The following is a 23,998-nucleotide window of genomic DNA, read 5'->3' on the forward strand; positions in this document are numbered from 1 at the left end:
CTGTGTCAGTTGCTGGGAGCTGCAGGGATTTGACCAGGGGGTGGGGGCCAGGGGCTGAGCTGCCTCTCCATGTTCCAGAGCCGTCTACCAGGATGCTGACATCTACCTACTGGATGACCCGCTCAGTGCCGTGGATGCCGAAGTCAGCAGGCACCTGTTCGAGCTGTGAGTGTGGCATGTGTGCATACGTGTGCACACATAAATATGCACACACACACATTGACATATGCATACATGCGTACCACGCACACAAGAACACACAAACACATGCCTACATGCACACTACACATGCATACATGTACACAAACACGTACCTGCACACTGCACATGCAACAAACGCAAACATGGCACACACAAACATGCACACAACACACATGCATTCACACTATGCATGGCACATACACATGAGCACACACAAACACGTCACACATATACACGTATGTGTGCTCAAACATGCACTTCACACACATCACAACCATGCATGCACACTACCCATACCATACATGTGCGCACATACATGAACATGTTATAGAAACACCACACACACATGCATACAAACATACATGCACACATGCACAAATGTGTCACCTGCATACGCAAACACAAACACATGCTTCCCATGTACACATGCATGCATGCACACATGCATACTATACACACCCCACATAAATACATATGTCACACACAAACATGTCACATGCATGCACTTATGCACACTACACACACCACACGTGTGCATGACAGACACGCACACATGTGCATGCAGGCACTCACATGCAAACACTACACACACGTGCACACTGGTGTATGCACACACCCTGCATGTGGGGTGTGCGGGAGCGAGTGTCGAGGGCCGCACCATGCAACCTCCTGTTCTTGCACAGCTTGAGGGGCCCTGCCCAGCCACTGCACAAAGCAGCCCTGGCTCCCAGAGGACTGTCGAGGCGTCTGTTCACACCACACCACATGCTCCTCCCTGCTTTCCTGTCTGGGCCTCAGCGTCATGCTGTGGCTACGCTGAAAACCAGAGCTGTGAGGTAGAGCCATCGGCAGACTAGGCTGCAGCACGGTTCTAATTATGCCTCTTAACATTTTATTTCAAAAATTCCTGGGATATAAAGATATCAACAATGGCTCTGCTGAATTTTAGGGAGAAAAGCCAAACTGGCGAGCCTCCCCTTCCTTGCATATTTTTAGTTTCTCTGTCTAAGCTTTTTGGGTCACACCTGGCCAATCACAGGGGTTACTCTTGGCTCTGCACTCGGGTACTACTCCTGGTGATGTTCGGGGGCACCATATGGGATGCTGGGAATTGAACCCAGCTGGGCTTCCTGCAAGGCAAACACCCTCCCTGCTGTCCTATTGCTCCGGGGCACACAGTAATGTGTTTGTGTCCTCCCCCGCCTCGTCCGTTGGCAGGTGTATCTGTCAGAGCCTGCACGAGAAGATCACCATCCTGGTCACCCACCAGCTACAGTACCTTAAAGCTGCCAGTCAGATCCTCATCTTGAAAGATGTAAGTGATGCCTGGAGGCGAAGGATGGTGGAACTTGCTGGCACTCGGTGGGGGGGGGGGAGGGGCGGTTGTTGAAGGGCCCTGGGTCCCCCACCCCGGGGGGCTGCTCTTCTCTGCCTAGGGAAGTTAGGGCTCTTACTCGGGGACACCCCTCTCTGCACAGCCCTCCACTGCGCCCCTGTCCTCGAGAATGAGTCCAGAGTCACATAGCCGTGTCTTCTTGTATCCTGCATGTGACTTGGGTCCCTTCTGCAAACTCCCCAGCACAGGGCATGGGCAGGGACAAGGAGACCATTGGAATGTGAGCGTTTTTGTTTGCCTCTCCTGTGAACCCCGGCCGTTTTGCTTTTGGAAAGTGGAGGTTTTCAGGGAGGATTGTCTCACTCTGTTGAGAGAAAGAGCATCTTTTGTTGGTAGGAGAGACAGACAGATAACGTGGAACCCAGCCCCTGGTCAGACAAGTGCGCCTGGGGGTGGGGCTGTGAGTCTGTGCCCCTACAGCTTGAGATGCCTTCCCTGCCCCACTGCTGCCGGGGAGCTGGAGAATGCTCTCCCCGTTTCCAAAGGTGCCTGAGCTCTGCCCTCGGGGAGACAAGCATTTCACATGGTCGCGACCCCGTCACATACAGAGCTCGATACTGCAATGAAGTGGGTTCCTGAGGGACACCGACCCTCTCCACAAACTGTGGAAAATGCACCTATGACTTCCCCCAAGCTTAACTAATAGAGCTGGCTGTTAACCAGAGCCTGGCTGATCACAGAAGTGGCCGACAAACCCCGCGTTTGTATGCAGGTGTGTGTATTCAGGGCTGCCTTGCCGTCATGCAGGAAGAGAACGCGTAGAAAGGACGGCTGGAGAGAGCTCCGGAGGGCTGGGAGCACCCTCTGTGTTCAGTCCCCAGCCCTGCATGGGCCCCTGAACACAAAACCCACAGTCCCCCCCAGACGTGGCTCAAAAACACCCCCCCCAAAAAAAACCCATAAAGGAAAATGCATCTAGTGCATTTGTACATGTTGGGAGATATTCTCTAGTGCTTTTGCTCTCGTTGGGAGATAGTCTCACGTTAAGTGGACCCGTATGGGTCAAACCCGTGCATTTTTCTATCAGAACACACGACCAATAGGTGTCTCCTGGCCTCAGTGGCCGACATGGCTGTGGCAGGTCCCAGAAGCCCCCGGACTGGCCCGCAGGAGGCAGACCTGTGTGTAGTTTCCCCAGGATGACCCTGGAGGCTCAGTGGCTACGCGTCTTGGTTCCTGTCCACCGAACGCTAACACCCTCCTCGCCAGTGTGCCGTTTCTTTGTTTTTTCAGGGGGAGATGGTGCAGAAGGGGACCTACGCTGAGTTCCAGAAATCTGGCATAGACTTTGGCTCCCTCTTGAAGAAAGAGAATGAGGAGGCGGATCACTCGCCACTACCGGGGACGCCCCAGCTGAAGAAGCGGACCTTCTCGGAGTCCTCACTGTGGTCGCAGCATTCCTCTCCCCCCTCACTGAAGGACGGCGCCCCCGAGGGCCAGGAGGTGAGTCCCGCTCCTGTTCACGCTGTCCTGCCTCTGTGAGTTTTAGGGACCTCGTGATGTTGGGGACCCCTTGACCTTAGGGTCCCCTTGATCCTAGAGACCTTGTCATCTCAAGGAGCTTGTGATCCTAGGGATCCCCTGATCTGAGTATTTTTAGATTTTTTATTTTATTTATTTTTTTGCTTTTGGGGTCACACCTGGCAATGCTCAGGGATTACTCCTGACTGCACTCAGGAATTACTCTTGGCAGAGCTCGGGGGACCATATGGGATGCTGGGAATCGAACTCAGGTTGTGCAAGGCAAATGCCCTACCTGCTGTGTTATCGCTCTAGCCCTGATCTTAGGACCCTGTGGGACCATATGATCTTATAGATTTCCTGTGATCTTAGGGACCTCATAGTCTTAAGTCTCCTGTGATCTTATAGAACCTGTGATCTTGGGGACCTCATGATCTTAAGGATCCTGTGATCTTAGGGACCACAGGATCAGAGGGACTCTGTGATCTTAGGGAACCGTATGATCTTAAGGATCTTAGGGATCATGGGATCTTGAGGACCTGTGATCTTAAGGCTCTTATGATCTTAAGGACCTCATTCTATTAGGGATTCTGTGATCTTTGGGGCCTCATAATTTTAGGGACATAGGCATTTTAGGGACCTTGGGATCATAGGGAACCTATAGTCTTAAGGACCCCATAGTTTTAGGCACCTCGGGATCTTAGGGACCCTCTTGTGATTTTCTTAAGACCCCCGTGGTCTTAAGGACCTCTTGTTTGCTCTGCTCAAGTCACCTGCCGTGCCCCCCCACCCCCGGAGGACTGCAGCTCTCAGAATTCATCCCAAGGTCTTGCTAGACATAGAACAGAAGGAGGGGTGCAAGCCGGAGAGGGGGTCTTCTCCTGGCGTCTGATGGGCCCCATCTGGCATGGATGTTTCACTTGTTTCTCTGGGGGATGTTTCACCCCTTCTGGTGACCAGGAGCAGCTGTGCCGTTGTGGCTGCTACAGGTTCTCAGAACTTCAGCATTTGCCCCTTGCTGGGTGGCCGCAGGCTTCCCTCTGCAGTCCACGACTTCGCTGGATGGCCCCTCCCCACCTCCCCTCAGCTGAGTCGATGGCCAGCTGCCGCCCCGTCTGTGCAGGTTACCAGTGGCACTACTGGTGGCATTTTTCTGTCCCATTGTCAGACGATCTGTCGTGGCTACAAGTAAAGTGCTCAAAGGGCCTGAATTTCTGCCTCAGCCTTCCCAAGACTGGAGCCACACCTGACTGTCATGGACCCCGGGGCCCTCAGTCAGCCAGGGGCTTTCTTGGAACCTAGAATGCCTTCTACTCCCTCAGTCAGGAATGTGCCAGAACTCTCCAGTATAGCCCACGACTGCGGCCCAGACACCTGCTTACGTGGGAGCTCTGATTCAGGTCTCACGACGGTCCCAGGCTCAGTGGGGCCCCCCTGAGATTCAGAGACCTCATCCCCCAGTTCATCTGGATCTCAGACCCTCCTCTGCCCCCCAAGCTCTCATTCCTTCAGCTTGCCCATGAACTCCTTTCTCTGGGACTATTTGTGTCCCGCCATCAGATGACACGAAGTGATAGATGAGGTCCACGGTGGACTGTGTCTGTGTGTCTGTGTGGTGTGTGTGTCTGTGTGTGTCTCTGTGTGTGGTCTGTGTGTGTGGTGTGTCTGTGTGTGTTTGTCTCTTTGTGTTTGTGTAGCCAACTTTTGCTTTTACGTGGAATGTATAGAGCTTAAAAATCATGATTTGTAAAACTTTTTTTTTTAATGTAGGAGTATTGCTATTTATTTAGCCATTGATTAAGCTGATTGAATTGGGCATGCACTCCACATTACTTTTTTTTTAGTCAGAATGTTAATTTTATTTCTTAAAATTTTTTTAATCATGCAAAACTTTTTTTCAATTGAGGTATCTTTGGTTGCCAAGACGGCACCTCAGGGGTCTGAAGACAAGCTTCAGATCTCTCCAAACCAGTCTGCACCCACCAGCAAAATTCCATGAACCTTCCCCCAGTGCATTGGAGACTCCCCCTGACTTTAGCTTTCTCCTGACTTGGCTTCTATTTCAACCCACCTATGAGTGTCTATGAGTGATGTCACATCCTGTATTTTTTTTCCACTCATTTTTTCTCTTTTCACTTTCTCTGACTTACTTCACTGAATATGACCCTCCTTCATGAATAATATCCATGTCATGCAGAGGGCAAGAGGTCACTTTTCCTTAGAGCGGATTTTTGGTTGGTTTTGCTTGGTGGTGGTGGTGGTGGTGGTGGTGGGGACCATGCCAGCTCAGGGCTCACGCTGTGTCACCATCACAGTGTGGCCCCCCCAGTGAGCAGCCTTGCTCATGGAACCTGCTTCACCACCTTGATTCCTGAAGCAGGACAGCCCAGGGGTGGGTGTACATGTCTCTGATCCTCACCCTTCTGCCTGGCTGAGGGGCTCTTTTCCCCCTCCCCGCTTCACGGGGGGTTGGATGAGGTGCCTGTTTCCCGTGAGTAGCAGCCATAAGTAGCCACGCCGGCCCCTCACTGCCCGTCCCCTCCACAGCCCGAGAATGTGCAGGTGCTGGTGCCCGAGGAGAGCCGCTCTGAGGGCCGGGTGGGCTTCAAGGCCTACAAGAATTACTTCACTGCTGGCGCCCATTGGTCTGTCATCGTCATCCTCCTCCTCGTGAACATCGCCTCCCAGGTGAGGGGGGAGATTGGCTCTGAGAGGGCGGGGGAGGGGCGGGAAGGCTGGGCTTCAGCCCCACGCTGAGGGCCGTGATTTCCACCCGAATTCTTTCGCCTTCTGACACCTGAGGAACCAGCCCGCTCAGCAGACGCTGGTTTGCAGCCTCATGATCCCTGAGCGCAGGTGGGGTCAGGCCCATAGACACGGGCTGTGCTTAAGCAGGGTCACTTCAGACGTCGTGGCCGGGCTTTCTGGGGTGAGGATCACACCGAAGGCTGCCTGGATTTGCCATTCCCAGCGCTCCCGGGGGCACTGGACGCCTCTCGGACGAGATGTGGCGCCTTCAGGGTGGGGTGGGGGTAGGGGCGTGGACGAGATACCTTTCAAAGCTGGAGCGTGGGCACTGGCGTGGCTTGCTGGGGGCTGGACTTGGGCCTTGCACACGCCCTCTTTGGAGTGGGGAAAGGGTTTCCCAGAACTCGCTCTGTGGCAGGCCTGGGGGAGAGTCCTGAGGTGGAACCGACTGCTGGCGTGTGACGGACGTCTCTCTCCCTTCTGTAGGTGGCCTACATCCTTCAGGACTGGTGGCTTTCGTACTGGTGAGTGATTCTCATCCGAGAGGAAGTGCTGAGCCTTGGCAGGAAGCTGCCGTTTCTCTGGGTGGGGGGTGAAGGGGCTCCCCCGAAGGGTTTCCCTCATCCTCGCTTGTTCACGTGAGGGAAAAAGGACGTTGGAGGTGGTGGTGGTGGAATGTGATCCAGAATGGTCTCTCCCCACCATGCCTCAACCCCACAGCCACCTCCTCACATCCCTCTTTGGCGGAGGGCAAGTTGTGATTGATTCCAATGTGCATTTTTTTGATCAGGACTGTGTGAGCTGGGAAATCATCTCTCACGTTTTTTTTTTCCAGCCTGAAAATGTGTCTCTCCCATCCAGGTTAATTAAAAACAAGGGAGGGGGGAAAAATACCAGCAATAAGAAACCCCAGATGTATTTATGTGCCTTTGCTTGGGCGTCTAATCATTTCCTCCCCACTCACCCCGTTCCTCAGGGCGAACAGGCAGAGCGCTCTGAACGTCACGGCGCCTGAAGTGGGCAATGTCACCAGGGAGCTGGATCTCCAGTGGTACTTGGGAATTTATTCAGGTAAAGTGCAGTCCCGAGGTCTATTATCCGGGAGGCCGGGCTGCCCACCATGCGCCGCGGTGAGAGGCAGCGCTCCCCGGAGGAACTCAGTCATGTCTTAACCGATTAAAGAGTCTGAGTCACATTGAGCCCGCGAATTAATTAGAATAATGATTTCGAAAATCTACTCGGAAGAAGAAAAGAGGCTGAACGCAGACTCTTAATTTGCTCGGGCGCTGGATTGTCGGCGGTAAACCAGCACGGCGCGTTCAGGGAGCCAGCCGCTGGAACTGCCTGCCCATTGTCTCTCGGAGTGGCTTGCTCCCGCTAAATCTTCTATCACTCTATGGATGGGCAAGGGGATTAGAAACGGATCTCCACCCTGTGGTTCGAATTGTTCCAATTCTGTCGGAATAAACCCCGGCTCCCATTGAACTCGGGCAAAATCCCCTGACAGCACGCCGCCCCTCTTGCTCCCCGCCCGAAAGCAAAGCATTATTCCCTCACGGGTTCCCGCAAACCTCCCTGAAGCCACCCCGCTCCTCTCGGGGGCCTCGCTAATTACCTAGGAGGGGCGCGAAGCAGGGGACAAGCCCGTGCCTGGGAATTAGGATTCCTTCGCTCTCTTACCTGGAGATCGCAGCGTTATCACGTTCCCGACCGTGGGATTAATTGCACGTTGGGGTTGCCAGACTGATACGAACACCGCACGGGCGTGCGCACTTCCCACGAGAGCGCCTGGAGGCCCCGGGCGTCCTCTTGCCAACTTGGCGAAGGAGAGAGCCTCATTGAAAATTTCCCATCTTGTCCTCCTTCCGTACCGGCTAACACTCCGGCAAGGTCCCCGCCTAGAGGTGGTGGTGGTGGTGGTGGTGGGATGGCTTTGTTCCCAGCTCCCTCGGTGAGATTTGGTGCTTATTCTCTCCCCATGTCCTTGATGAGAGATCTAGGTCCGTTTGCCGTATGCCTTCCGAGGCGCTGGGCTGCCCGGGAGCCATGGAAGGTGGAACCCGGCCGGTTCTGTGTTCTTGGGGCCTGTGGGTATACAGGGAAACGCTGTCAGTGGAAGTTTGAGTAGTCCGAGAGGTTTTCTAGAGTTTAAATCACCTGCGTCGGCAGAAGAGACAACCTCGTACCCGGAGGAGTGTTTATCACACACATGGAACCCCTTTTTCTCACCTGGGCCTGTGATAGGCATGAGGCTTTCCACGCAAAAACGTTTGTTTGTATCAGACCCTCCATAGATGAGCTGTGTGTAGAGTTGAGTGCTGTCACATTGAAACGGAGAGCTGTTTGTTTGCAGTTCATTACTAGGACATTTTTCCACTTGGCCCTTAATATCGATTTTTTTTTTTAAATATTGAATCGCTGGGAATTACAAAGTTCCTCATGATTGTTGTTTGTTTTTGGGTCATCCCCAGTGATGCTCAGGCCTTACATCCCCAGTGATGTTCAGGGAGCACTCCTGGCAGGCTGGGAGGATCACATGGGGGTGCTGGTGATCAAATCTGGGTCCACTGTGTGCCAAGCAAACACCCTCCCTGCTGTACTATGGCACTGCCTCTCCTCCCCCTCCCTCCCATATTTGAATTTCAGGTGTGCACTGTTCTAGCATGAATCCCTTCACTAGTGTCCATGTCAACATAGGGTGTTTTTAAATGTATATTTTAAAAGCTACCTGGGCCTTTTCTACCAAAAGCCTAAAAAAAAAAAAACAGTAGTTCATATCTTCGGTTGCCTTGTTCGTCATTGCATTGCTCACAAAATGCACCACATGTTCAGGTTAAGGGCAGGGTAAATAGTACAATTTGGACCGTGGGAATTGGCAAGAACCAGTTCTGCTTTATCTCGGTCATTTACGGGTTTTTACATAGAACTTGTCATTGCTTAAAGAAAGTCTAGAAAGGGGCCAGAGCGATAGCACAGCTGAGAGGGTGTGTTTGCCTTGAGTGCAGCCGACCGGGGTTCAACCTTTGGCATCCTGTATGGTCCCCCGATCATCGTTAGGAGTGATTCCTGAGTGCAGAGCCAGGAGTAATCCCTGAGCATTGCTGGGTGGGACCCCCCAAAATAATAATAATAATAATAATAACAATAACAAAGCCTAGTAAGAAACAGTGGATCAGACACGACTGTCCCATCTCCTCCCCCTTCCCCAACACACACACACACACACACACACACACACAGTTTGAGAAGAATAAATTAATGTTACTCACTGGTCCTTTATCTTGTGAGCAAACCAAAGCCAGGCAGAGTCCAGAAACTTTGGGAAAAATGGGCTGTGAAGTGTGTTTGCAGCCTGGTGCTCCCGGAGAATGGCTCGGTGTTCTGAGCTCTCTGAGTGATGGTTCTTTGGCAGGTCTCACCGTGGCCACCGTCATCTTCGGCATAGCAAGGTCACTTCTGGTCTTCTACGTCCTGGTGAACTCCTCCCAGACTTTGCACAACCGCATGTTTGAGTCCATCCTGAAGGCGCCGGTCTTGTTCTTCGATAGAAACCCAATTGGTAAGTCGGCCCTCGTGCCTTCTTTCCCAGCTGTGTGTCCAGTGATATCTGAGTATTTGACGGTATGTGGGGGGATGGGGGGAGAGGGGCTGCGGTGTGCCTGGGCTGGGAAGGATCTGTTAGTTCTCAAGTGATTGCTCGGGGATGTAGAGATATAAGCAAGATATGTGGAATGTTGGCAACGGAGGGCTGAAGCGCACTCAGGCCATTTAGCACTGACTGGCTTTTGTAGCCCCTTTTTATTGGGTTGACGATCAAAACATCCAGCATACACCAGAGTACATAAAATCAAATAGGTAAGATCAAAAACACCTTAAAGTACATATTATTTCGCTGCCTAATGATGAAGTAAATCAGACCACCTTGTGAATCTTTACAGCCCCCTTCCCGTATATTCCACATCAACATCTATGCAAGCCTACACAATCGTAAGGTATTTATTTAACTTTCATCCCATCGGAGCACAGTTAATCTCTAACGAAAGTCAGCAGCATTAGGGCATGCTGGTCCCAGCCCAGTTCACTCAGAGTTCCTAGCTGTTTGCAGTTGTGACACGGCCTTGTTTGCAAGGCAGCATCCCTGGAACTTCCTCGTGACTCTGGTCAGGCTCCAACAAGGATCCATTTTCCCCTGCAAATTCCGCTCACCAGAGAAGATTGGCAGCAAGTGGGGCTGTAGCATGTCGGTGCTGGTGTGTGTGTGTGTGTGTGTGTGTGTGTGAAAATCCACGAGTGCCCACTTAGCTAAGGGATGTGCCAATCTGTGTGTGTGTGTGTGTGTGTGTGTGTGTGTGTGTAAATCTACGAGTGCCCACGTTGCTGAGGGATTTGCGGGTATGGATTGTGCTGCAGATCAGACCCCCCAGAGTTGAGTGCCCCAGTGGTGTCTTCCCACTGCCCAAACTCAGGCTGTGTGTTTGCCTCTGCCTCTGCCCATTGCCTTATGGAACCCCAGCCCGCTTGCATGTGCCCTGGCTGTAGAAGCTTTGTCCCCAGAGGGGGGATTAAAGCTGGATGTTTACACATGTAAACCTTTGTACAGGCCCTGAGCTCTGCCATCTGCCAGTGGGCTTTTGGTCTATGCGGTTGCTTGTGGGTCTGGCCTGTGACTCAGCTGAGCACCTGTGAGACCCCAAGTCCTCTGCGTAGATGCCCACGGACACACTCAGCCTGGGTGCATGGGCTTTGGTGCCTTTGGGTTTCTGCAGTCGCCAGCACACGCCTGGTGGGAGACAGGGGGGCCAGGCTACCATTCTGGAGGTCCCTGATCTCAGCGGGACCTGGTGGTGTTCAACCTGCCCCGATATCAGCTCCCGGGAAAGAGAAGCCCACTATGTGCTCCAGAAATTGGAGTCACCATCCCGAAAATGTGCAGGTACCATGGATTATTGATTCATTTCGGGGGGTGGGGTAGGCATGAACTCTTTTTTTTTTTCCCCCTTGGTTAAGACTTTTTGGGGCTGGAGCCATAGCTCACCGGGTAGTACATTTGTTTGCCATGCATGTGGCCGACCCGGGTTCTATTCCCAGCATTTCATATGGTCTCCCAAGCACCACCAGGAGTAATTCCTGAGTACAGTGCCAGGAGTAACCCCTGTGCATCGACGGGTGTGACCCAAAAAAAAAGACGTTATAGGAGCCAGTTGCCGTTTCTTGATGTGGGTGAGACTGGCATTATTTACAGGGCAGGCGCTCGCCCTAGCTGTCTGGGGGGCCACCAGGACCACCCCCAGCTCAGGGTGCCAGACAGTGCTGGGCATCAAACTTGGGGCCTCACCGAGCTCGCCAGCCAAGCGCACCGGCCCTCTGAGCTGCCCTCTCAGCCCCAACACATGGGTGCTTTTTGCTGTGCCCGTGAGCAAGCCGGCCTCTGTGGGTGATGCATCTTGGCGGACATGGCTGATGGCATGTGCATCCATGCGTCCTTCCGTGTTTCCCCCCCTGCTCCTTCCCTTGGTTGTCATGTCAGAGTCTCCTCTTTCGTGATGCTGCTCACCTGGGCTTGGCACCCGAGGTGGGGTCAGGGTGGGTGGGCACTCGGGTAGGGTGCAGGACAGGGGGTGGGGAGAAGTCGCGTGTCAAACATATGTCCTCAGGCTCCCCACCCCCAGAGGCAGCTCCTCTGAACCCTGTATCCACTTGTGTCCCCCTGGAGCGGGAAGGAGAGTGTACACTCACAGCTGTGTGCTGGTATACGCCATCATGGCATGAACGGTGGGTGTGTCTCTCATCACGTCCTACCCCCAAGTGAGCCAGAGAGTTCTCCAAGCTGCTTGCTTGGGGCTTGGGGGTGGGTGGGGGGACACGTTTATTGCTCTTCTTGGGCCCTGTCACTCACAGCCCATTTGGGGAGACCTAGAGTTGGGGCTCGTCTGTGAGATCTGAGTCCTGGGAACCTTCGGGTTCTAGAAACGGGGAAGGATGTAGCTGTTGTAGCTGTCCACTCTGCTCCCTGGCCTGCTTTTGTGGTGGTCACTCAGAGTCCCTCCACCCTCGAGGCATGTCTTGGCCAGAATATTCTCAGTGACGCCCGTCATAGAAACATCAGCCCCAGGTGGTCACTGCCCTCCCCCTGCCCCTTCCCATGGACCCTCTTCCCGCTCTCTTCCTGACATCCTGATGCATTTCCCCCATCACTTACTCACCCTGTTGCTGCTACGGAGCACCCGGCCATCTCTGGGGGTCCCAAGGTCCCTGTGGTCTGGTTTTCTCTCATCTCACCTGCAGAGTGGACAGACAGGGTCCCCGAGAGTGGGCCTCCCATGCGGGCCTGGCTCCATCTTAGTCGCTCTCTGCATAGTCCTCAAGGGAGTGGCGGGGGGTGGGGAGGGCGTGTGGGTGAGTGTGTGGCCTTTATCTCTTTGCACCATAACCAACCCTTCCCATCTGGGAGTCCTTAATAACCCGGGCATGGGCCCTGTGGGTAAGATTGGAATCCGCCACTGTATCCTCTTTAAACGGCAAAAACTCACTTTCCTAAACCCTTTTTATGCCCCCCTTTTGTTTTGTGTTTTTTTTTTTTTTTTTTTTTTTAGCTTTGCACAGGAGTTACTCCTGGCTCATGCACTCAGGAATTACTCCTGGCGGTGCTCGGGGCACCATATGGGATACTGGGAATCGAACCCGGATTGGCCGCGTGCAAGGCAAATGCCCGACCCTGCTGTGCTATGGCTCCAGCTCCAGCCCCACCTCTCCTCCCCTTTCGTTTTGTTGTTGAGTCATCGCAGTGGTGCTCGGGGCTCACTTCTGTGGGGACTTGGGGGTGTCAGGGATTGAACCCGCTCCTCTGTGTGCAAGGCCAGGGCCCTTCCCCCACCCCCCGCCGTCCCACCTCTCCCGTCCCCAGAACCCAGTGTCCCTCTCCTCTCTGACTTTCCTTTCCTCTGCCTCTGTCTGTGGTTGCTCCTTTCCATCTTTATCGCATTTGGATAAAGGCATCACACGTGCCCTTTCAGCTGCCGGGGGTGGGACGCGGGGGTGGGTTTGTGTCTCCTGCGCCCACTGACTTGCAACTTGGATTGTATGTTTGCTGGCGACTGCTGTGTTCTGGTGGTCCTGGTCTGCTCCACGTGCGCCCTCCTGGTCGCCCACCCCCTTCGCTTCCTGCCTGTCAGGTCGCCACTTGCAGCCAATGGTGGGGGGGTGGGGCACAGGGGTAGGGGGCATCCTAGGTCATCAGCAAGTCCCGGAGAAAGGAAGGGTAGAAAGGAAGGGCGGGCAGCTATGGGAATCATCACACCCGGGTTTCCATCTCCATGCCTGGCACCAGAGGGCAGTGTGCGCTATGTTATGGCAGGGCCCCGGTGCCAGGCTGGTGACTTTCTGGCAAATCCAGGTGGTTTCCACTTCAAAGGCTTCTCGGAAATCCCATTTGTTCTGAAGCCCAGAGTTGCTGCGGTGTGGCGTGTCCGTAGGAGTCTCAGCCCCTGGCCGTGGCTTCTCCAAGACACTCGCTTACCAAAGTAGACGCGTGTATTTCTCCGAGCACTGAGTTCCTTCCTGTTCCCGTGTGCCCCTCCGTGCCTTTCCCTTGCGGGGGGGGGGGGGGGGGTGTGATATCTGGGGTTGCACGCGTGCTGGGTTGCAGAGTCCCAGCTGACATCCTTTGTGTTTGTCGGCGGCTGCGATCATCACACTCTCTGTGGCTTGGGGAGACCCAGAGGCCAGAGCCGAAGGATCCTTGCTTGGCTTTTGTGGGCAGTCTGGGGGATTGAAGTCCCGACCTCAAGCTCGCTGGGCGGGCACCGGGGGTGCTGAGCCATCCTCTCCTTTAGATTTCTCAGCTCACACTTTCTCACCTGGCCTTCTGAGCAGGCGGCGAGTGGCTGGCACCCCGATAGCACTGTCATTCCTAATGAGGAGATTGCTGGGGTGCATAATGCCTCTTTCCCTCCAAAGTCGGGGTCCCGCATCCTTGGCTGGCCCCCATCCCTGTCAGACACTGAGCCCAGCACTGTAGTTTTGCTTTTCATTTGGAAGATAAGCGGGGTGGCGTCCTGTCTTTTCTTGCCTCATTACGGTGACATACAAACTTGGCCGAGAGCATCGGCTGCAGTGGGTTCCAGACAAATATTTGTTTATTTGCTTTTTAATCTGTTCATTTGTAAGAAACAGAGCTGCCGGTGTCACCCAGTGGGGTTTGGGCATGTTTTGTTTTTCTTTGAATTCTCTCAGAATTACAAAGTGAATATTGGCTCAGGGTGTTGATTTCAGAGAACTAATTTGAGATAGAAACAGAGACAGAGACAGAGAGTGAGAGATTGAGAGTGAGAGAGTTTTTCCTTTACAAATCAAGTTCAGTTAGGACGAAATAACCCCCTTCCCTACTTTTTTTTTTTCCTTGCCACACCCGGCAGTGCTCAGAGCTTACTCTTGGCCCTGTACTCAGGGATCACTCCTGGCGGGCTTGGGGCACTTTATGTGGTGCTGGGGATCAAACATAGGTCAGCTGTTTGCAAGATAAGTGCCCTCCCCACTGTGCTATTTCCCTGGCCCCTAAAGCCTCATGTTTTGTTATTGTTTATTTTCCTAAATCCCTATTTATTTTAAAAAAGAATCATAGTGACTTGGGGAGATGTGTGTTTTTATTCCTGCCGTGGAGAAATGGAACAAGACTGGTTGCACTGGAGTTTGAGCAAACCCTCTGGTATCTTTCCTTTATCAGGAAAAAGAAAATATCTGGTCATGTAAATCTCCACCCTCAGGCCAGAGAGACGGCTCGGGGCAGGAGGGAGCCAGGACTGTGAGCCGCGGCACCCGGCTTTGATCCTTGGCACCTCCAGGTGTGGCTACAAAACCAAAATAGAAAAAAACAAAACCTTCTCCACGCTGACAGATTAGGCAAAGAAGTTCTGTGGATGAATTTCCCAAACACTAAATACCCGAGTCAGAGAGCATAGCATGTGGGAGCGGAGAGTGGCCAGGTGGTGAGTGAATGGATGGATGGACGGATGGATGGATGGACGGATGGATGGATAGACAGATGGACAGAGACCATTTGCTGAGACGCAGAAGGGACTCTGAACTCCCGGGGCACGTGGCCTAGTGGTTCGTGGAGGAGTGAAAAATGGAACCCAAAGCAAAGGTGCTGGGTCTTTGCAGCCTCAGAAAAAGCAGCCGTCTGTGTAGAATCCATCGTCAACATCCTGCTGCCTTCCAGAAAAGAATCATCCCGATAATTGCAGGGGCATCTCTCTGTTTATTCAGTCCCAGTGACCACTGGAGTTAGTCCTAAATGCATATTTTTAACAGGCATAATATTTCAGCACTGTCAAAATTACCTCGGCGATAATAGGCCTGTTAAATTACAGCCCCATAAGTTCAGCAGTAAGATGGTTTGGCTTAGCACACATTAATCTCTGCCTGTTCTCACAAGTGGCTCCGCTGAGCGGGTAGCATGTTCAAACAAGAAAGACTGGTCCTAAAACCTCTGATTTATGGTAGGTGTTGTTTTGACACAGCATCATTCAGCCGATTTACAAGGCCAGGCTCCGTGTTAAAATATTTCTCCCGTGTCATCATTCGTCACCGACGTACATGTTCGGTGGAGATACTGCTGGAAAATGGATAATTTGCCCATTCATGCCAGATCACTCACGGCACTTGCTTTCAAGTGAGTTCTGCGGTGGAGGTGGCCAAGAGAAACTCGGATTTTTCTTCCTTGAGAGCAGACGAGCTGGAAGAAACGGAGAATAAAAATAACAGCCGTCCTGACAGCTCTCCAAAGACTCATCTTGCCCAGGTTGCTCCCAGCCCTGGCAGACATGCCACACAGCCCCTCCCTCCCTCCCCCTTGCCCAGAACATATTTATATGTACATTAGTTAGTTTAAGAGGCTTTCTGCGTTCAAAGGAAGAAGTTAGTCATCATCAGAAAAGCTTTGTTGCAAAACAAAAACACACATTTCCCCTTTCATTTTTTTCCCTGGTTAATAATAACAAACGCAAGTGCCTGTAGAAAGGGCAGTGCACAAAAGATTGCATCAATCCTGATGATTCTCAATAGCCACATAAATATTATTTTTGCAGGTTTGAATGCACCAGCTAATAGTTTGAAGTAGGTGTGGTAATTAAATCCTGTCGGGCTGTCACATATTAAAAAATAATGTTTTTTTTTTTCACATCACAATGGTTATGTGTACTTAAATTCTTATCAGGGTGATATTAAGTCATACTTTATGGGAGTTGTTCATTTGTCGCTAATAGTATCATAAAGCCTTTGTTCGGAGTTTAAATAGTTACATAGTTACATATATTTGATCACCATTGTGATCTCTGTCAGTCATCTCTACCCGGGCAATTATTTTAGCACTTGTCTACCACTGGCAAACATTGCACCCTTTTGCTGTACGTTGGGAATCTCTCGAGAATATTCTGATGGCTCTCGTTTCCTCCTGTTGATTTAGCTGCAAAGAAGGACCAGACTTTTGATGCCCTGTAGGAAGGAAGTGGGGGAGATCCCACTGTGTTCAGCATCACAGTCTCAGGTGGCTTATGGCATGTGGGTTTGGGGGTACATGCTTTAATCTTCTTTTACAGTATTGGGCTGAAATGATAGCACAGTGGGTAGGATGTTTGCCTTGCAGGCAGCCGACCCAGGTTCAATTTCTCCACTCCTCTCGGAGAGCCCGGCAAGCTACCGAGAGTGTCCCACTTGCACGGCAGAGCTCTGAAAACTCCCCATGGCATATTCGATATGCAACACAGTAACAACAAGTCACACAATGGAGATGTTACTGGTGCCCGCTTAAGCAAATCGATGAACAATGGGACGACAGTGCTACAGTGTTGGAGTAGAATTATAGATAGAGTCTTGTTCTTTCATATTAAACAGAGCTCTTCCCTGAAATTTTGTTTCCGAGCTAGATTCTACTAATTAGCTTATTTCCCTTTGTTTTTGGTAGGGGTTGACAGGCAGAGAAAACCCTGTGCATGTCCCGTCTTTGATGCTGGGTTCAGGGCAAGAGACAAAATAAGGTTCCGGGTGTCCCGTTTGCTTGGCAAGGTCTGGCCGATGATGCCTGTACTACTTCCTTAGGGTTAAGTTGAGCCTGCAGAACCGTTGGTGGTTTAATACTTGGTACCCTTGTAGTCTTATTGGTTTAAATATGCCTGTCTGAGTTAAAGAGAAGGAACGCATCCAACCACACACACCACGAGACATTTCCAAACTGTTCCTGGGCTTGGGCATGAACTGCACCAGCCCCCGGGATGCTGTGAGCGGCCATACCAGCCACTTCTTCTGGCTCCAGTTCTCTACTCAGTAAAGAGGGGCCTTTTGATTTGCATTTTCCTAACCACGCACCTGTGTTCATTGCTGCACTTATCACAGTAGCCAAGATAAGGCAAACAAACCAGATGCCTAACTACAGGAGAGCAGATCAAGAAGTGGTGTTTATACACAATGGAATACAGTACTAAGAAAGAGCAAAATCATGCCATTTGCAGCAACATGGATGGAACTAGAGGGTATCATGAGGATTGAGGTCAGTCAGAAGGAAGGGACAGATGCAGAATGATCTCACTCATATGAGGGAGGGAGGGAGAGAGACAGAGAGAGAGACAGAGACAGAGACAGAGACAGAGACAGAGACAGAGACAGAGACACAGAGAGACAGAGACTGAGACTGATCCACACATTTAGGAAGAGGGGTGGCTTGGGAAGTGGGTGCCTTCGGAGAGGGAGGGAGTGATGGGTATGGTGCTGGAATTATTATGTGCATGAGAAACCATTATTAAGGGCATTGTATGCCACTGAATCTCAATAGTTTTTTTTTAAGCACTATGAGATAGACCCTTACAAAGTTGTTCAATATTAGGTTCAGTTATACAGTGTTCCAACACCCATCCTTCCACCAGTGTACATCTCCCACTACCAGTGTTCCTAGTTTCCTTCCAGTCACCCCCACCCCTTAGCCTGCTTCTATGGCAGACACTTTTCTTCTCTCTAATACAATTTTTAATTAAAAAGGGGCCTCTTCACTCATTAAGAATAACCATCATCTACATGCACAGTCCTACCTTCTCTCTCTTTTTTCTTCTTTATAGAAGGAAGGTGTTTCTTCTTTTTAAGAAGAAAGTTTACGGGATTAGAACGATAGTACAGCAGGGAGGGCATTTGCCTTGCACGTGGCAGACCTTGGTTCAATCCCCAGCATCCCATATGGTCCCCTGAGCACCGCCAGGAGTAATTCCTGAGAGTGGAGCCAGGAGTAACCCTTGTGCATCGCCAGGTGTGACCCAAAAAGCAAAAAATATAAAGAATAAGTTTTGAGTCTCACCCCTCTGACCTTTATGTTTTGGCGTCACCCTGGGAATACTGGATTCCTGCTCTATGCTGGAGAGGGGGGAGAGTCACCCACTCTGGTGCCAGGGTGGAACCCAGGCATCCTGCCTGAGGGAAAGCTTACACTCCAGTGCTCGGAGCCATCTCCCCAGCCTTGTATTTTTTTTTTTTTGGTCATAATCAATGACCTAACTGGTTGGCCTTGGTTTTCTGCTCATTCCATAAACATGTTCTCTTTTGGAACCTCATGACGACTCATTCTCCCAATGAAATCACTCCAGTGGGAGGGCGAGAAGAATTTTGGAAACCAAAGTGTCATGATTTCTTTCTTTACAGTCCCCCGAGCACCGCCAGGAGTAATTTCTGAGTGCAGAGCCGGGAGTAACCCCTGAGCATCGCCGGATGTGACCCAAAACACACACACACACACACACACACACACACACACACACACACACACACATTCTAATCTCCGGTTTTGGGGAGAAAGACAGCCCACTATTCACAGTTCATCTGGAGTGGAGGGTGATTAAGATACTGGGCTTAACTGGAAAGCTATCATTGGATCTCTCACTTTGTTCTAGAATATTTCCATTCCCTGCCTTGTTTTTGGGGTATTTGCTTTTTTTTTTTCTTTTTGGGTCACACCCAGCCACCCAGCGATGCACAGGGGTTACTCCTGGTTCTGCACTCAGGAATTACACCTGGAGCTGTTTGGGGGACCATGTGGGATGCTGGGAATCGAACTCAGGTCTGCCGTGTGCAAGGCAAATGCCCTACCTGCTGTGCTATTGCTCCAACCCCATGTATTTGCATTTTAATGGATTCTGTCATGTGGGCATATGGTGAATCCTCTTGAACAGCTACACAGTTGATCGTTGACTTGCAGTGGGTTGAAGAGCCTTTGTCCAGACTTTATTAAAACTATATAGTCATGGTCGACCAATATCCTCCAAGTCTGCCTCTAGGTCTGTCATGGGTAGGAAGTACAACCTAAACAAACTCTGGTTTCTTTTATTTGTCTTGGGTCACACCCAGCGATGCTCAGGGGTTACTCCTGGTTCTGCATCCAGGAATTAGTCCTGGCGGTGCTCGGGGGACCATATGGGATGCTGGGAATTGAATCTGGATTGGCTGCGTGCATGGCAGATGCCCTCCTCTCTGTACTGCTGAGCCAGGATGCTTTAAGCGCAACTTGCTCCTCAGCCCTGCTGGCTTTGTAGTCTGCGTCCTGCAGCCGACTGTCCCTTGTACAGGGGATGCCTGGTTAGTGACCTCACTCTGACCTTGCAGTGGGAGTCTTCCGGAAGTATAAGTGGAATGAGTGATCTCCTTTATCAGTCGGTTTGATGGTGGCATCAACACAGACGGCAGGGAGATGTACAGGTGTGGCATGACCCACAGCACATGCCCGCTTCTCTCCGAGCTGCATTGCGACTCGTGCGTGTCCGTGAGTCTGTCCGGGACACTCTCTCCCAGCATGGGATTCTGGGTCTCCCGCAGTGTAGTGAGAAATGTGGGTGTCTGTTTCTCTTTCCTTCCCTTTTAATATTTCAAAAAAAATACTGAACAAGGATGGAATGGGGGAACTTGGGATTTTTTTTTTTTTTTTTTTGCTTTTTGGGGCTGGAGCGATAGCACAGCGGTAGGGCGTTTGCCTTGCACGCAGCCAACATGGCCGACCCGAGTTCGATTCCTTCGCCCCTCTCGGAGAGCCTGGCAAGCTACTGAGAGTAACTCGCCCGCACGGCAGAGCCTGGCAAGCCGCCGTGATGTATTCAATATGCCAAACACAGTAACAACAAAATCTCCAATGGAGACGTTACTGGGACCGCTCGAGCAAATCGATGATCAACGGGAGGGCCTTTTACTTTACTTTTGGGTCACACCTGGCGATGCACAAGGGTTACTCCTGGCTCTGCTCTCAAGAATTACTCCTGGCAGTGCTCAGGGTACCATATGGGATGCTGGGAATTGAACCTGGGTTGGCTGGGTGCAAGGCAAATGCTTTATCAGCTGTGCTGTCACTCCAGCCCAAATGTGCCTTTTCTTAGGTTGGTTTTCCTTATCGTCTTGGGAGCAGGCAATAATGCTTCCATCTTAGAATTCTATCTCCCATTAAATCTTCTCTCTGTTCTCCCTGTTACTTAGCATGAAAAGGGAATCCAGTATAGTTGAGTGAAGCCTACCAGCATTGTGGACAGATGTTTTCCCCTTTTTTGCCAGATTTCAAGGTTCATCTTGACACATGCCCTACCCGCTGTGTTATCGCTCCAACCCCCTTACCCCATAGTTCAGCTCTGTAAATCAAAGGAAAATGAGCATGCGTGTCAAGGGGATGAGTAATCGGGTAACTGGAAGAGAGTTCTTCCTGGAGCTCAAGATGAAATAAATAGTTGTTGACATGACTAGCCAGACTCATGAAAGGGCACACCTGGAGCACTCAGACCCACGGAGGTTTATCGTCTCATCAGACGAGCTTCTGTTCATTAACAAATTGTCAAGTCTTTAGATCTGTGGAATAGATTTCACTCTTATGTTAGGGAATTCTGAAGATCAAATGAAGAAGCTTTCAATTCCTCTTGAGGCCAGACTTTCTTTCTTTTGGGGGGTTGAGGGTTTGGGGCACACCCGGTAGTGCCCAGGGCTTATTCCCGGCTCAGTGCTCAAGGATCACTTCTGGCAGACTCAGGGGACCCTCTGGGGTGCTGGGCCGGGCAATGAACCTAGGATAGCCACATGCAAGGCAAGTGCCTTACCCACTGTTCTATCACACTAGCGCCTTGAGGCCAGACTTTTTTGCTTAGGGTTTACTCCTGGCTCATGGGATGCTGGGGATTGAACCTGGGTTGGCCCTGTGCAAGACAAATGCCCTACCTGCTGTGTTATTGCTCCAGCCCCACTGTTTTTTTTTTTTTTTTTTTTTTTTTTGCTTTTTGCTTTTTGCTTTTTGGGTCACGTCCAGTGATGCACAGGGGTTACTCCTGGTTCATGCACTCAGGAATTACTCCTGGCCGTGCTTGGGACTATATGGGATGCTGGGAATTGAACCTGGGTCGGCCGTGTGCAACACAAATGCCCTACCCGCCATGTTATTGCTCCAGCCCCATTGGGTTTTTTTATTTAACTTTTTTCTCATTAAATACAGCTCCTCTTTCACCGTATCCACCCCTGCCCCCTTACCCCATAGTTCTGACGGCCAGTATTGAGATTTGCGTCCCATGAGAGCATTTTGCTCATCAAAATTGGTGAACGGGGGCCAAAGAGATGGGACACGTGTGGCTAGGGCACTTGCCTTGCATGTGGCCAACCTGAGTTTGAGACCCCCAGCACCTGCATGGCCCCCTGAGTCCTGCCAGCAGGGATCTCCAATCCAGAACCAGGAGTAAACCTTGAGCACTGCTTGGTGGGCCCCCAAATCAGCCAAACAAACAAAAATTGATGACTAGTTTGAAGCTGCTTTGGGACAGGGAGTCAGATGTAGCTTCGGTGTCTTGAATCTCTTGTCCCAAGAGCACAGTGTCGCAATCTCAGGGCAACTCTGCCGCAGTTCCCGAGGCTTTGTGATGAAGCCTGGTTATTCTAAGTACTGGGGGGCTGCAGGACGGGGTGAGGAGGTAAGCAAGAGGCATTTTGTTTGGGGGTTATTTGGGTGGTACTCCGGGGCTAATCCTGGCCCTGTGCTCAGGGCACCGTTAGGGGTTCAAGCTGGGCCTCACATGCTGGAAGGCAGGTGTCTGACCTCTGTCCTCTCTCCGGCATAAGACATTTCTCTTTTGGAGCTTGTCACATCTGAGTGCTTCCTGCTGTGGGACGTCAGAGAGACACACGACTCGAAGTTCAAAGACTAACCCGCAAACAAAGGGGCCCGCAGTTTGCCCTCCTTCCTCCATGGGCCAGTGTTAACTTTGTCCCAACTCTCAGAGAATCGTCTAGTGCCCGCCAGAATGCAAGTTCCAGCCCCACCATGACACAGACCCCCTCGCTTCCCTCTATCTGACCTGTGGACATGACTGAGTAGTGAGCCACTCTGCCCTAAGAGACCAAGGATGCGCCACGTCTATTCTTTTGGGCTGTGGTGCTTTGGACCGGGGCCATCAAATCCGGGTCACACCAATGCTCAGGGGCTATTCCTGGCTCGGTGCTCAGGAGACCGTATGTGGCATCAGGGATTCAAACCCGGCTCAGCAGGATGCAAGGCAAGTGCTATAACAACCCCCCACCCCATCCCCAGCCCCCGTGCTATCTTGTTCTCACCCGTGTCTAATGAGCACTGGGCAGGCCTGGAGCAAGGAAACAGCGGGAGGTGTTGGTCTGGCACGGGGCCCACCCCGATTCCTTTTCTGTACACTGCGTGGGCTCCAAGAACTGCCAGGGTGATCCCCCAGCACAGAGTCAGGAGTAGCACCTGAGCACTGAGCACTGCTGGGTGTGGCCTCCTCGAAGCCCTCTTTAAGGAAAGGAAGAAAAATGAAACAGCATCTCGCCAAAGGGCAGGGCAGGGGGCTTTCTTGTGAGGGACGTGGTGGAAGTTGGAGGGTTTTCTCTCTTCCCACAAACTGCCCTGGGTGTCTCTAATTTTGGGAAAACAATGGGGGGGGGGGGGCGTGTGCATGGGGGCTTGTGCGTTCCCAGCTGCCGGCGGAAGCGGGTCGATGACCACGAGCCGCGAGCCGCGTGCCATGGAGCCAGTGCGACAGCGTGTTCCGTGATTGTTGGCTTGTTTTGTTTTTGTTTCTCTTTTCCACGGGGCTTAGCTTCATCCCAGGGTTCATTTTAATTTAATTTGGTTCAACAATGAGCGCTTCGTTTTTGCATAGAAGCACCAACATCTGGTTTACTTCTTGTTTGAAAGTGATACGGCTGAAGTTTATTACAGAAGTCTATTGTGTAATTAAGGAAAGACAGTTTGAAATTTTATGAAATAAGTTCTATGTCAGTGGAACTTTGAAATTGTTCCAGGAAGGAGAGAGACTTCTTAGAGGAGTAGCAGGAACTTTTATTATTATTATTATTATTATTATTAGAGGAGTAGCAGGGACTTTTGTTATTATTATTATTGTTATTATTATTATATCATCATCATTATTATCAATTTAAGTGCCTCATCTGGTCAAAATGTAGCACTTCTTTGCATTCACCTTTTCTCAAAAGCACGAAAAAATGACAAATTGTGTAAGTGAGAACTGAAGTTGACCTGAAGAGCTGAAGTTGACAGTTTAAGATTGTGCAGCCTCCAAATTTTATTCATGGGATGTTTTTGAGAGACATTCAGTGGTTTGCTTGCGCCAGTTAATTCCAGGCAGTGCCTCTGCATTTCTAGCAGATGGATGTTCTGATAGTTCAAACCCTCCTCGAGCACCAAATATGCTTAAGGCAGCTTGGGAAGAGAATGCGATGTATAGTTCCTTCTTCGAAACCATAGATTATATTTTTACAGCAGTTGAAGGAATTGTAAACCCAATTAGATCCAGCTTTTTGAGGTACCAGTACTCAACGAGCACTAATAAATGAACAATGTCGATGCCAGATATTTCTGGCTGGACAGTCCTATCTTGAAAATAGACAGTGAAATTCACCCTACAGGAGTTTTATCACCTGTCCTGAGTGGTCATCGGGCTGGGAGCCCCCAACTTGTTCTGTATCCTAGAATTCAACCTCAAGTCATATCTGCAAAGGCCTTGTCACTGTGAAATCCACTGAGCCTGTCATTGTGTAGTACTCAATTATAATTTGATTTTTTTTTTTTTGGCTTGTTGGGTCACACCCGGCAACGCTCAGGGCAGACTCCTGGCTCTACACTCAGGAATCACTCCTGGCAGTGCTTGGGGGACCATATGAGATGCTGGG

The 23,998-nt window shown here is 51.1% G+C and overlaps 1 protein-coding gene across 1 annotated transcript in view; it reads left to right on the forward strand.

The window, feature by feature from the left end:
• ABCC4 (ATP binding cassette subfamily C member 4) overlaps positions 1-23,998 on the forward strand; it is a 211,844-nt gene that overhangs the window by 88,057 nt on the left and 99,789 nt on the right. Inside the window, exons 13-19 of the mRNA XM_056109770.1 lie at positions 79-165; positions 1,420-1,516; positions 2,831-3,040; positions 5,606-5,746; positions 6,293-6,330; positions 6,783-6,877; positions 9,219-9,365. Coding sequence (XP_055965745.1) covers positions 79-165; positions 1,420-1,516; positions 2,831-3,040; positions 5,606-5,746; positions 6,293-6,330; positions 6,783-6,877; positions 9,219-9,365 — 815 coding nt within the window. The remainder of the gene's footprint in view (positions 1-78; positions 166-1,419; positions 1,517-2,830; positions 3,041-5,605; positions 5,747-6,292; positions 6,331-6,782; positions 6,878-9,218; positions 9,366-23,998) is intronic.

Source organism: Sorex fumeus, unplaced genomic scaffold (assembly GCF_029834395.1).
Source record: "Sorex fumeus unplaced genomic scaffold, SorFum_2.1 ptg000008l, whole genome shotgun sequence".
Classification (NCBI taxonomy): Eukaryota; Metazoa; Chordata; class Mammalia; order Eulipotyphla; family Soricidae; genus Sorex; species Sorex fumeus.